Raw genomic sequence first — 13944 nt, 5'->3', positions numbered from 1 at the left:
TAAATAAAAGAAAAGGTTATTTCAGATTAAAATCTAGAGATTAGAGTGATTGATGGGATTTTCCAGAAAGAGGTGGCATCCCTGAGTCCTGTGAAAGTGTTCATAAGCCAATTGTGTGTGTGAGTGTGTGTGTGTCATTAGGGCATGCGCACCAAAGCGTGTCAGACCTGGTCCCAGAGAAAACAAGGGGTGTGCTCGGGCGCTCGGAGGCAGCAGCGCATGCGCCCCGCACGAAATCACGGGCGTCGAGCCTCACACCGCAGCGATTGCAGATCTTACATGTCAGATAGGAAGGAGTGGGGAAGGGGTACGAGACACGGGGGGCCCAGCACTCACAGCCCGGTGTGAGCGAGGGATGGAGAACCGATCCGCAGAGGGAGAAGAGGGCTGACGTGACTCCGCCTCGCAGTTTTTCCTCCTAACTTGAGCCTCCTAGCTCCTCTCTGCGGATGCAACCTGTCTGTCAGCCCCGGTAATCCCTTTTTTATTGCAGCGTTTCCTCCGAGGAGGCTCCAGGCAAAGGGGACTACAATGACAACCTGGTGAATGCACACGAGATGGAGTGAAACAGTCAGCAAACGCAGGATGCGCATCCCCAGCCCGACAAGGAAGAAGGTAGAGAAACCTGGCTGCTTTTCTGCTCTTGCGCGTCAGAGGTTTTCCGCGGTGTTGTGGATTGATCGTTTCCTTCATCGCCCTCCTCCTGCTGCCGGTGTCGGTGTATAATGGAGAGCTCCAATGGCTCTGGCAGCGACACCAAACCGCAGAACCACCAGTTGGAGAAGAAGAGACTAAACAGAGCTCCTTCCCCGGCCAGACCTTTCCTCAAGGATGTGCACTCCCGCTCCACCAAACCACCTGCCATCGTCCCCAAATCCCCAAAACTCAGCAAGCAGCAGCAGCAGGCGTCCTCACTGCCCCTGGCCCATCCGAACCGCAGCTCCAGGCGCAACACACCCGGGCCGAAGGAGAAACCAGCCCCGGTGAAGAGCAACACAAAGTCCTCTGTGGCCAAGAAGCCCTCCAAGCTGCCTCAGCATGCCGCAGCCGAGCCCAAGCCCGCCAGCATCAAACCGGACTGCACCAGCAGTCCCATCCTCGCTAAAGGCAAGAAGGGGAAACTAGCCTCCCAGACCGGGCCTCTCAGCCATGGATCCCCGATCCGGGTACCGACTGGTGCGCCTCTCAGCCGGGTCTGCCAGACCGACAGCAGCTCAGACCTGTCAGACTGTCCGTCAGAGCCGCTGTCGGACGAGCAACGACTGGCACCGGCTGCTAGTAGCGACGCCGAGTCCGGTACCGGCTCCAGTGACCGGGATCAGGTGGGAGCGGATAATCCGCGGGGTGAAGCGAGCGGAGCAGCTGCTGCTCCTGCTGCAGCTGCTCCTCCACCACCACCGACACCACCGCGCACAACCGAGGCTTCCTCCGCCAAGGGAAGCATGTCTCAGGCTCAGCCCGCTCCGGGGGCGCACGGAGAGAAACACAAGCCGGAGAAACCTTCATCATCATCATCAAGCGCACAATTCAGACTGCCAGGGAAGAAGGATGTAGCTGAGGAGGATCTGCAGCGGGAGGTGGAGGACTTGAGATCTGAAAACGACTACCTCAAGGTACGATGATGTTTCCTCAACAAGTTAGTGACAGAGAGATGGGCTCATTGCTGGTAGCAAGTTTATTTTTTATCCACTTGTGGAGACAAAGCTGCTCACCAGTCTGTCTCTGGATGGGACAGGAAGTGTGGCAACTTTCTGCAAAACTTTAATGTTGGAATGGTCTAATTTTCTGGAAGCTCAGTATGTAACACTACAGATGTAGTTCCTCTCTTAAATAGGACTCCAAACGGCAAATTTTGCAAAGTAGAAACACGTTTTTTGCTGTATTTTGGCGCTTCCCCATGCAGACCCTATCCTGTCCCTGCACAGGACAGTCTCACACTGTAAACCCAGATTAGTTAAGTTTACTTAACTTACGTAATGTATAATGAAAACTTAAGTAAATATAACTTAAGTTTTGTAATTACAACAACCTTAATGCAAAGATCATTTAACTTGCAAACTTTTGCAAAGGCAATTACTTTGCATAATGATTAAACTTAAAATTTAAAGTTTATTGCACTTAATTAAATGTTGATTTAACTAAAATGAATTATTTAGGGTGATTTTTAATAAAATTTGATTTAACTAAAATATATATATTTTTTTAATATAAAAGTTGATTTAACTAAAATAATTTATTTAGGCTAATTTTATAATAGAAGGTGATTTAACTAAAATACTTTATTTAGGTTATTTTTAATAGAAGTTAATTTAACTAAAATAATTTATATAGGTTGATTTAAAAAATACTAAAATAATTTATTATTATTATTATTATTATTATTATTATTATTATTATTAAAAGTTGATTTTAATAAAATAATTGATTTAGTGGGTTTTTTATTAACATTTAGGAATTAAATTTAGTGACGATAAAGTCAAAAATGATTGTTTAAAAAACAAAACAAAAACAAACAAACAAACAAACAAACCATAAAGAAATGGTTAGTCATCATTTCCAAAATGAAAACTTGAGCTCATGATCCTATTTCAGTAGATGGAAATTTAAAGTTATAGGTTGAACTTAGTGAAATAACTTGGAATGAAATCTTCAAAAGTTTTGGGAAAAAAAACCTTTTTGTAATATTTGGGTTAAATTAATTTAATTCAGAATAAAAAGGGAAACTGAAACATTTCAACAAACTTACTTTATTTGAGTCCAGAAAAAATGGAATTTATATTTCCTAAATAACTGATTGAAAACATATTGAAGCTTCATTAAGATATCATTCATTATTTGTGTTTTTTTTCAATTATTTTTATTGATTTTTTTAATATGGTTTATATAAGGTATATATTTACACATATGTACACATACACATACATATTCAAGCATACAAGGTTAACTTAATATTTTGAAAATGTGTACAATTGTAGCAGTAGAAAATTCTAATTAATAAAAAAGCAAATGAAATGACAATATTATTGTTTTATTTTAGTTTCGGTTTTAACTTAAACAATAACTTGAGAAGTCAAAGAAAAAAATGCCTTGCTTTATGAATCCCTGCAAGTTTTTAAAATTTCAACCTTTGTATTTATGACAAAACTGACAACATCGATGATGATGAGAAAAAAGCGTCACCTGACTTGATGGTCCAGAAGATGAAGTTGTAGAGAAGATACCTTTACCTGCAACCTAAAATGTCAAATGGCGCACATTCAAAGGAGCTGAAGAGGTGTGGGTATGACTAAAACTTAGTATTTCAAAGGCATTTAACTTAAGTTCATGCACACAATCAGCTTTGTCTGCAAACAAGTAGAATATACTTTGTATTTTAAAGTACTGCAGTCAAACTCAAGTTGTTAAGTATAATGTAATTTAATCTTTTAATTAGATACAAAGACCCGGTTTCCCTCCACTTGCTCCCTTCATATCAAACAAAATCAAAACGTAAAATCAAGCATCTCATAAACGACCTTTACTGCACAGCTGTCACCAACGAGAGATCCCCTCTGCCATCTCTCCATCTGATCCATCATGTCGTCTTTTTAACCTTCCTGCACTTCCTGCAGTTTGACCTTTATTGATGGGACTTTAATGGCTGGTGGCTCCCCTGGTGGCCTGAGACTTTTAAATCGTAGCTGTTGAATCATCAGAGTGTGAAAACCTGACAGGAACTTCTAACATTTCCTAAAGTGTTGCGGTGCACAATCACTGCACTCAGAACTTTTAAATCGAGCTTTGTTTGCAACTGTTTCATAATCTGAAATCACCTTTTGCTTGATTTAATGCACCACCCCCTCTTTTCTATCAGTCGGGGAGGGGAGGCAAACAGATAATGCGGCAAACACTCTTGCAGCCCTCTCCGTCTCTCTGTTGTGGATGTGAGCAGGTTTATTTGCATGTTACCCTGAGTATTATTCCAAACTTCATCACGCATGCCTGTCTCTGTCTGTCTCTCTCTTGGCGCGTTGGAAACACAGGAGAGTTAATCAGCTTTACTGGCTCTGGCTGTAATGGCTTTATCCCACAGGAGTTGATAACAGTCAGATGTCCCATGTGTGTTGGATTCAAACACCCTCCTGCCTGGCTGTCAGTGTGCCAGCTGGGCCTCGGAGGCTTCCTCCTCCTCCTCCTCCTCCTCCTCCTCCCCCACACAGCATGCCCCCAAAATGTCAGGGAGTCCCCATCATGGCCACCTCTGCTGCCTCTGCTACTGCTGCTGGAAAAACATGTTTACCACTTTTATCGCATTTCCACGCCGACCACTTTCATCTCTAATGTCACTCATCTCACTGTGTTTCTCATGCGTTTGTTATTCTGTTTGTCAGAATTACAGAAAAATGACCGCCCTGGTTTTCATGAAACACCTGTGTCTTAATAATATTTAATCCTACAAACAAACAAGCTCTTACACCAGTTTTCTCAGAAGTGACTCTCCACAGTGTCATAAAACGTGGTTTCAGGGCATGGCAGTAAACTTTGATAACTTAGTTACAAGAACAGATGCAGAGCCGACTCTTGCTGAGCAACAAAATTGGTCAAATTGTGCCACCAATAAGAAAATTTACCCCTGGACCCAGGGACTTAGAGGTGAGCCTCTAAGTCCCTGGGTCCAGGGGTTAATGTAGACCCTTGTTCAAACGGTGAAATGCACGCAGTTACATGGAAAGTTCCCATGGTCCAAACGCAGCTGAAATAATCAGATCTGACTCAGACAAGAAATTAAATTTGCCAAAAAGAAAAAAAAAACCTCTGTTCTGTTTTTCATGAAACTTAGTGAAAAGATGAGACATTAGCCAAAAAAGCATTTCTGTATCTGGATGTGTGCTGCAAACATTATGGATGAGTCCTGATTTTTGAAACAATCAAAAAATCATTTAATTAAATAGCTTATGTGACTTCTATCTATTCTCAAAATGTACTTTTTCCCATTACTTTTGAAGAGTCCCCTGATATAATGTGATAAAACAGCCAGACGTTGGATCAAGGGTTAGGAGTTAGCTCATTTGTGTTAAGTCACAAAAAACTAAAGTGGAGGAAAACACAGTTTCTGAAGCATATAAACAAAAAATAAGGTTAAAGGCAAACTTTTCAAAATAAAATATTGATAATAATAAAAGTATCAAAGTGTTTTGTAAAGAAGAGAATTGGGGCCACTGGAAAAAATAAATCGTCCATTTTTTTTTTCTGAGATTAAAATCAGAATTATAAGGTAAAAATGTCAGAATTTTTTTTTTTTTTCCAGAAAAAAAAATTATTAAAAAAATGCCTTTTTCAGTTGCCTTGATGCCCTTCCATTGTTTTGTTACAGCAAATAAACTGCAAAAAAAAAAAAATAGATAAAAGATCAAAAAAAAAATTTTTTAAAAATCCAAGAACAGAATTCTGCAAAATTTTGGCATTTTTTCCGGAAAGATCATGAAAAGAATATCTGATGGCTTTTCTTCCAGATGGCAACTTATTTACATAGCATTTATTTATCATATTAAACAGCCAGAATCCAAATTATGATTTTTTTGGGGTTGACAGAAAATTAGCGAGCAAGGTCAGGCCTCATGGCTGACCTGAGCGTCCGTCCACACAACAGACGGCCTGGGGTCACCTCCAGGCTGCATGTCATGCCCTCACTCTTTACCGTACTTTCCAGCACTATCCATCGTCCTAACCCCTCAAATAAAGGCCTTAAAAGACACAAAAATATACCATAAAAAGAAAATTATTATCCTATATATATATATACCTTTATTCGACTTCCGTTATTTTTCTGTCACAGGTTTCAATCTGCCTGTTCAGGCGTCTCAAAAAGAGGGGATTTGCTGCTTTTATTTGGTCATGTTTGATCGTTAAGTTGTTTCTCAGTGATAGACTGAAACATGGTAGAAAAAATCATGAGGATGTCATTTTGGGGTCACCAGGTGGACTAATTGCAGCAGACACTCTTGTGCTGCACACACTTCCTGTCCCTCTCAGCCGACCTGTGTTAAAGGTGAAAATGTTAGAACAAAACAAGCAAGAAAAACAAACAACTGGACTAAAATATTAAGCTATAAATCTGATCGTCAAGTCAGTTATTTTTAAAGAAGCTAGTATATAAACACTGCATACACACGTGTTCAGTAGATGCCTGTTTGAAGGATTTCATGCCAAGTAAAATCTTGGTCCTGTTGCTGCTGACTCGTAAACTCTCCCAGGATGCCGTTCTCCTCCCTGCAGCCGTGCTTTTAACCCAGCCATCGATTGATTCGACCCTGTGCGAGGTCATTAGCTCCTTCCTCCTGGGCGCTCCTGACATAACAACGCTCTCTGAGCTTTCCTAAATGAGGATAGGTTTAGTTTTCATTAATTGACACTCACTTCCCTCAGAATCCAATCGTCTTTTCATCAGGTGCCAGTCAAACCGTCTGATCGTAACGTCTCAGGGGAAATAAAGAGAGTAAACTGACTCTACAAACGCAGAAACCTCCTGAGATCACTGAACAAACTGAGAATGGATGAATCCATTTCTTCCCCCTCCTCCGTCAGAGACCAGGTTGTTTCCCGTTGATAGGAGATGATAAAATGGACACATCCAATCCAAGAGATAAGATGCTTAGAGCCAGTTAGTGCTCTTACATCACCGGCTCTAAGAGTACTTGCATCACTGGAACTGATATGTAATCACATAAAAGTATTAGTATAATCTACAAAGGTAAAGTACATGTCATCTCTTTATATACGCTGGATGCCTGACTCTTTCTTAAGCACGTTAAAGAGCCCAGTGTGCAGCCTTTGTTTACTGAGTGTCCTGGTTGGCCGTCAACTTAAAGAGGGGGTATTGTGTTTTTATTGTTAGTCTTTATTTAGTCCTTCTGGTGCCTTTGTAGTAGAAAATCGTTATGTTCCTTTAACTGGTGTTTTAGAAAACCCTTATTTCAGCCTCTGTTTTAGCTGCTTTCTCTGTAAGGCCCACTACTCTACAAACCCCCTTCCCTCTGATTGGTCGGGAGCAGATCTATAGGAAACCTTGGTGTTTGAGGCCTGCCTTTCTAACGCAGCATGAAGCAATTAGGAGATTTTAATGTGATATCATCATTTTAGTAAGCTTTGTGAAAATCTTGTGAATATTTCATACCAATGTTGAAAATATGGGAAGGCATGATACCTCCTCTTTAACCCATTAAAACTGGAAGCTAGATTTATGTGCATATACCTCTCAGGCCGGATACCTATAATCAAGTTTATCCCTTTAAGACCAGATGGGAATGCATAGATCATTTACATCGCATTTTGTTAGTCACGTCTTGAAAATAATTGAAATGACTAACATGGTGCATTCAGTGACAAGGTGTACCCTCGTAAATTTAGCACCTAGTCTAAATGGGTTGACATAACCATGGATGACACGCCTCTACCTCCTGTTCCTCAAAACAGAAGCCACACACCTTACATGAAAGGCTCCGACAAAATGGCAGAATTTTTAAAAACTGCAGTTCTTCAAGTGTCCACTAGAGTTTGGCAGCTGGTGCAACAGAAGCCACATACACACCAATTGAAAAACGTCAATGTTTACAAAAAAAAAACCTGTTATCTTTGACCGGAGGCTGTGATGTAAAACTAGGGATAGGCTGATTATCGGCCCCGATCTCAAGCATTTTGCAGCATATATATATATATATATATATATATATATACATATATATATATATATATATATATATATATATATATATATATATATATATATATATATATATATATATATATATATATATATATATATATGTATTTAAGTTTTCATTTAATTTCATAAGACAGGGAGCTGTTCAATAAATAGATGCTTGAAGGTGTTTAAACAAAGTTATGTGTTGTAGTTCATACTATCCCAAATTTTGACACCAATATTTTAACTTTTACTGCAAATGAATGTCGGCCCCCTTGACTACTGATAATCGGTATTGGTATCGGCCCAGGAAAATCTATATCACTCTATCTTTATCTATAATCCTCTGACTTTTCCTCTGAGCTCACCTCCTTTGTAAATATCTGTTTGTAGAGAGGAAGTATAAAAATATTCAGATGTATTCAGACTCTCCAGCTGCTGAATGTAAAATGTTTTGAAAAGTTCACAAACTTTTCTATAACTTTGTTTTTAATGATGTAGACGTGAAGCTTTCAGCTCTGTGCCTCCCTCCCTCAGGATGAAGTGGACGAGCTGCGAGCAGAGATGGAGGAGATCCGCGACAGCTACCTGGAGGAGGAGGTGTACCAGCTGCAGGAGCTGCGGCGGGAACTGGACCGATCCAACAAGAACTGCCGCATCCTGCAGTACCGCCTGAGGAAGGCGGAGCAGAAGAGCCTGAGGGTCGCTCAGACCGGACACGTGGACGGAGAGCTGCTGCGGAGTCTGGAGCAGGACTTGAAGGTTTGTGTACAAAGGTTGAACAAGTTTATCTCTGCAGCTTTTCAGAGCTTTGAAACAGAATCTTAAAAACACTACAGCTCTCTGCAGGACTCGTGCTGGATGAAATATGTATTTCTGACTGAGGTTAAGTTCCTTAAAGTGGTGACCCAGAAAATTTTAACTGAGGAAGTATTTTTGATCTTGTTGCATCTATTACTTCTTTAAAAATGGAGAATACTGTTCATATAAACTCCCAGAGCCCCAGATTACAGCTTGTTTTCCTTGATGAAGTCAAGAAATTTGCGCAACTATTGCCAAATATGACATTTCTCCTGTATTTCTACCAGCTTTAACCAGACCTTGACTGTTAACATCTCAGCCCTGATAAATAAACGGAGAAATGATGAATTGTGTTCTTACAAGATTAATCTGTCTGCACTGTGTATGAACTCTGAACTCGGACATGTCTCTGCTCTCAGGTGGCCAAAGACGTGTCCGTGCGTTTGCACAACGAGCTGGAGAGTGTGGAGGACAAACGCAGCAGAGCCGAGGATGAAAACGAGCTGCTCCGGCAGAGGATCATCGAGATGGAGGTGTCCAAACAGGCGCTGCAGAACGAGCTGGAGAGGACCAAAGAGGTGAGATGTTGATGGCGTTTCGAGAAAAAAACGATGCATCCACTGACCATGAGACACTCTGATGTGTTGCTGATGCGTCTTTGCTCCCTGCATATAAAGAACGGGATCAATGGTGATCATCAGCCTGATCAGCCGGCCGGCTGCGGTGCATTAATCCCATCACTCACTTCCCCTGACAGAGCGATCAAAACAGCTTCTCAGAGCACTGATGCACAAACTATCCCAGCGATTTCTGCACGCAACAGTTGCAAATATAACGAAGCTTTGAAGCTGCTGAGCGATGGTGAGACTACTGATATTCAGACAGAGCTGCTGTTCTTTCTGACACTACCTGAAGTTTTGTGTGTGAGGTTATTGGTAGTTGAAAGTTCACCTCAAGGCCAAAGTGAATTTCAAGTTCGCTTACATAATGAAGAAGTTTGACAAGATTTTCTGCTCAGGATTCTCTCCTGATCTGCAGCTCTGAATACATTTCTGAATTCAGCCTTTGGAAGCTGCTGTGAAACCATAAATTTTAAAGACAGGAACAGTCAGTTTGCATGTTTGAGAATCTGCATCCTAACGTCATGTGAATCTGCGTTGAGGGCCTGTTGGTGTTCACTTCAGCTTTCTGTCTTTGAGCGTTTCCGTTGCTCTCAGTGAGAGAGTTTTTGCTTCATAGCGCTGAGGTGAGTCCCTCTCACAGGTAACGAGATGAGCAGAGGCTCGGGTTCAGCTGCTAAGACTAATCGATCCTGACGAGAGCAGGTCACGTCCAGTCTGGTCGTCAGGAGAAAGTAGGCTAATACCACACCAGTCAGTCAGTCAGTGAGGACGTGTGAGGGTCTTTTCCTGCTCACTTGTTTGGTGTCTCCATTGGTTGAAAATCCATACTTTGATTGATCTGTGTTGCAGCATTGTTGTTTTTGAGTTTGTCTTATCAGCGTCAAAGGAGACATAAATCCATGTCTGGTCTGGATGAGCTCACGCAGCAAATGTAAACTCCAGTTCGAGGTGTTTTTCAACCAGAGGGTTTAGGAAACAGATTTAGTTCCAGTGGATAAACATACCCCTGAAAATTGCCTCACCTGGAGGGTAGTGCTGCCCAGATGTCCAGGAACTTTGGGGGCAGGGCCTCATCTGACTGTTTCTGATTGGTGGAACAGTAGCAGTGTTTTGATTTCCCCCTCCCTCTCCAACAACCTGACTCCCAGCTGTGATGGAGTTTGTTTAGTACCTCATAAAGAATGGTCTTCCCTGAGATTAATGATGGTGATGGTGTGCACAAAAAACTAAGAGAAAAAAAAATCTGCATTTACACAGAAACGCTGAGGGACTGAAAACACTGTAGTTAACATTCCAGGCCTATAGTTGGCACTATAACTGTCTTGTCCAGGAGAGGCTTTTGGTAGATCTCCACCGAAGAAGGGTTGGGCCGATCATCTGGTGTATTGGTTAAGACTATTTGCAAATTCAGCAGCACATGCACAACATGGTAGTCCTCAACAACCACAATGATGGTACCGTTGTACTGTTGTATGTGCTTGTATGAACCAAAGTATGATGTCAGCATTTGCTGTTTAGGCGGCAACGGTGGCGACTCTGGAAGCAGTTTTCAAAAGTTTGCGTTTTAGGTCGGCTACAACTACGGATGGGTACCAAATTAGGTACTTTTTGGGTACTGACCGAATTATGTCAAAAGTACCGGGTATCCATTCGTGTAGAGTCAAAGGGTACCATGTTTAGGTACCTAAATGCATCCTTGTGACTGTGAGGGAGTGGAAGAGTAGGCGGTTTTCCATGCTGGACATTAACATAGCATTTCAAGGTTATATATTGAAGAATAAATATGTTAAATTGTAAAATATATATATATTTTATTGTCAAACAAATTAATATTTTTAACACATAACCACAAAAAAGTACCAAAAATTGGTACCCTTGAGTACCGGTACCGACTGCAAGGTACAGGTTTGCTCTTTCAGCTGGAACAAAACCAGGCTGAATGAATATCCTCCATGCTAACATGCTAACTGCAGTGCTGCACAGCTGGTCCGTTTCCCTCTATGGTGTCTGTTTTGCTGAATAGCCTTCATTGTTGCATTACTGCCCTCTACTGGTCTGGTGGTGTAGTGCAATTACCCCTATTTTTTTACATACTGTTGCTTACCCTAGCTAATCATGCTTCCCATGCTAACAATGATCCTCAACTTGTTCATGTTGTCTCAGCCTCTGAAAATCTTGTACATGTTAAGTCCTGGCCTGTTTTAGCTCATTGTATTTTGAAAGACACCAGATGTTTTAATGTGTTTTCAGCGCCTGACTTCCTGTCCTTGCTCCAATAGAAAAATGTTTAATTATCTGATCTGCAGCTGGAACATGAAGGAGCTGAGCCAGTGGGAGTTAAGCTATTGACTTGAATTGAGACTTATCAGATCTGGTGATGGGCTGAAGATAAAAGTAGTGCAATCCAGTCCCCAGGGGCTGGGGCACTCTGGTCAAAAAAATCTGCATCCGCCCCTGGTATTAAAGAAACTTGCAGATAAATGGCTGAAAAACGACTGAAGTTACAGGAAGCTCCACATGAGGTGTTTCTGTGCGGTGGCTCCTGACCTGTATTTCACGGCTGCGGTGTTGCGACTCACGACACACGCTCTTTTGTACACAGCAGAAAAAAAACAGGCAGAGAAGGAGTGAGTCTGAGAAACAGGCTGCTCTGAATAATTGCAGTTTTTTTTTTTTTTGCGTTCCCCTTGAGGTTTGTCCCAGAAAAACATGAGCCGTCTCCGGATCCGCACTTCCAACGTCACGTGACGGAGCGTGTGTTTATAATGCAGCACCCCAACATTTTCTATTCTGTTGCATGAAATCTACGGCTCGCTTGTCCTAGATTCCTCCGGTTTTAAATCACCGTGTACTCATTATGCAGGCCTCTGATTCCTGTTATCATAGAGCACAGTAGGTAACCTCTTACATGGCTTTATTGTTGATAGCAGGGGATGATAAAAGCATTAGCAAACATTTAGTCAGGGCGAGTTGTAGAGACAGATAAAGCTCAGACAGACAGAGAGGAGAGAAGAGGAGGATAAGAATGTGGTCTAACTGGACCTGAAGGTTGTTGCTTCCTCTTTCTGCTTTAATTAGACGTTGGGAATCGTGACGCAGGTGTGATGTCGCACTGTGAGCAGCAGAAAACCTCCAACTTGACTTGATTTTCACAGGTTTGTTGGGTTTCTGAGGCTGGCACAGGAGCTTTCTCCCATTTCGCTCCCTGCAGTCTCTCCTGCAGTTGTTTTAACACCAAAGTAAGAGCTGGAATACAAACAAGCCTCCTGAAACTTTCTTACTGCAGAGGTGAAATCGAACCAGCTCAGACAGTATCATGGTCTGCATCCTCTTCAAGTCCATCACCTGTTTTCTGACTCTGACCTAGAGACTGGCACCACTACATGCATAAACCCAACAAGTGTCAGAGTTAGCCGGCTGGTGGGTTGACAGGACCCTCTGCTGCCACAGAAAGAGCCTGAGGAGGAAAAATGTGCGTCTGTGTGGTCACTTTGAACGTGAACAGATATGTTTCCCTCCTCTGGCGTCTGAAGAAAGACTCTGATACGAGTAATGAAATGGAACTAATGAAATGTCAACGTGCATAACACGAGCAGCAGGTGATTTATTAGGTGTTGTGAGTACGCTGTGATAAGTTCATCTTTCATTAGCAGGAAGTGATAACGCATCAGGGAGAACCGGTTCTGTTTCATGTCAGACTTCCTGAGTCCACATGAGATCGCATGAGGAGACAACATCCAAACATTTGAGAACACGTGTTGGAGAAAGTCTAGTACAGTGAAGGTGTGGGAGGACCACAGGCTGAGATCACACTCGTAAGACTTCAGCGAGGTGTGATTCCACTATAAAATAGATTTAGCCAGCTCTCATTAAGATCCTTGAAAGGTTTTTTTGTTTAAATGAGATTTTATGACATATTCAGGGGAGTGTGCCACAGATTATGCTGATCATTCGGGCTCCTCTGCTGCAAATTAAGATAACTGAAACTGATGTTGGCTCAAGTGTCTTTAATAAAGTAATATGACTGTCTGAAAGCTCCCCTGCTTAGAAAAATCCAGACTATGCTTTTAAAGGCAGCTGTAGCGTCCCCTTTTCATTTCTTCATCTTAATGCTATTAATAAAAACACACACTTTAAGAGCAATCCCAAAATGGAACCATCCAAATAACCACAGCAAAGCTATAATATTTACAGCATTAACTCAAGATGAGTTAAGAAAGTGGTAATGTCTCAATTGGAGACGATCTCGGCATTTCCCAATTCGTCTGTATTTTTGGCAATCCATCACTCCAGTTGTGGATCAGAAAGGTTTCTATTTAAAGCAATGTGTTAACCATAGACTGTATAATAATTGGAGGTAGTCTCCCCGACGTCACCTATCTCTTTCTGAAACAGATTTTGAAGCAGATTGGCTGTCTCGCCAAATTGGAAATGACAAGGGCTTTGAGTACAGCTATAGGGCGCCTGGGTCAGTCACATGAGCTGAGCTGTGCCTCTAATTGGGTGAGCTCCCGATCTTAATATCCTTCCAAACTGCAGAGTTAAACAAAAAATTCACCCTCATGTGTGCTGACAGTGAAAATAGCGACTCAGACGGGACACGTTTTTTGAACCAGGCTGTAAATAGGTTAATTTCTGTTGTGAAAACGGCTTTTTTTTTGCTTGGTGTATACATGACTGCCAGTACTTCCGGAGCCAGCCTCGAGCGGACACTCGAGAAACAGCAGATTGTACCTCTTCCACATCGTCTCATATTCTTAGACCGGAGGTTACCACTTGGTCTCAACTTGCACTGGATCCACCCCAAAGCTGAACGGCTGCATCCCTGCTCCAGCAGGT

At 42.0% G+C, this 13944-nt stretch overlaps 1 protein-coding gene across 5 annotated transcripts in view; it reads left to right on the top strand.

Annotated features, from left to right (window-relative positions):
- The first annotated feature begins 211 nt into the window (after positions 1 to 211).
- The window catches only part of mtcl1 (microtubule crosslinking factor 1), a 95955-nt gene continuing 82222 nt past the window's right edge, over positions 212 to 13944 (top strand). For all 5 annotated transcript variants that reach the window (XR_012599652.1, XM_074689350.1, XM_074689349.1 and 2 more), the window contains exons 1-3: positions 212 to 1613; positions 8219 to 8443; positions 8902 to 9060. Coding sequence is in view for 4 of the 5 variants with exons in the window: in XM_074689350.1 (XP_074545451.1) it covers positions 726 to 1613; positions 8219 to 8443; positions 8902 to 9060 (1272 nt within the window). In the remaining variant the exon portion in view is untranslated. The remainder of the gene's footprint in view (positions 1614 to 8218; positions 8444 to 8901; positions 9061 to 13944) is intronic.

This window comes from Halichoeres trimaculatus, unplaced genomic scaffold (assembly GCF_033239565.1).
Source record: "Halichoeres trimaculatus isolate MK-OKI-2021-1 unplaced genomic scaffold, fHalTri1.1 fHalTri1_scaffold_15, whole genome shotgun sequence".
Taxonomy (NCBI): domain Eukaryota; kingdom Metazoa; phylum Chordata; class Actinopteri; order Labriformes; family Labridae; genus Halichoeres; species Halichoeres trimaculatus.
The sequence above is the reverse complement of the archived record's forward strand: the minus strand, read 5'-3'. Positions and strand labels throughout refer to the sequence as shown.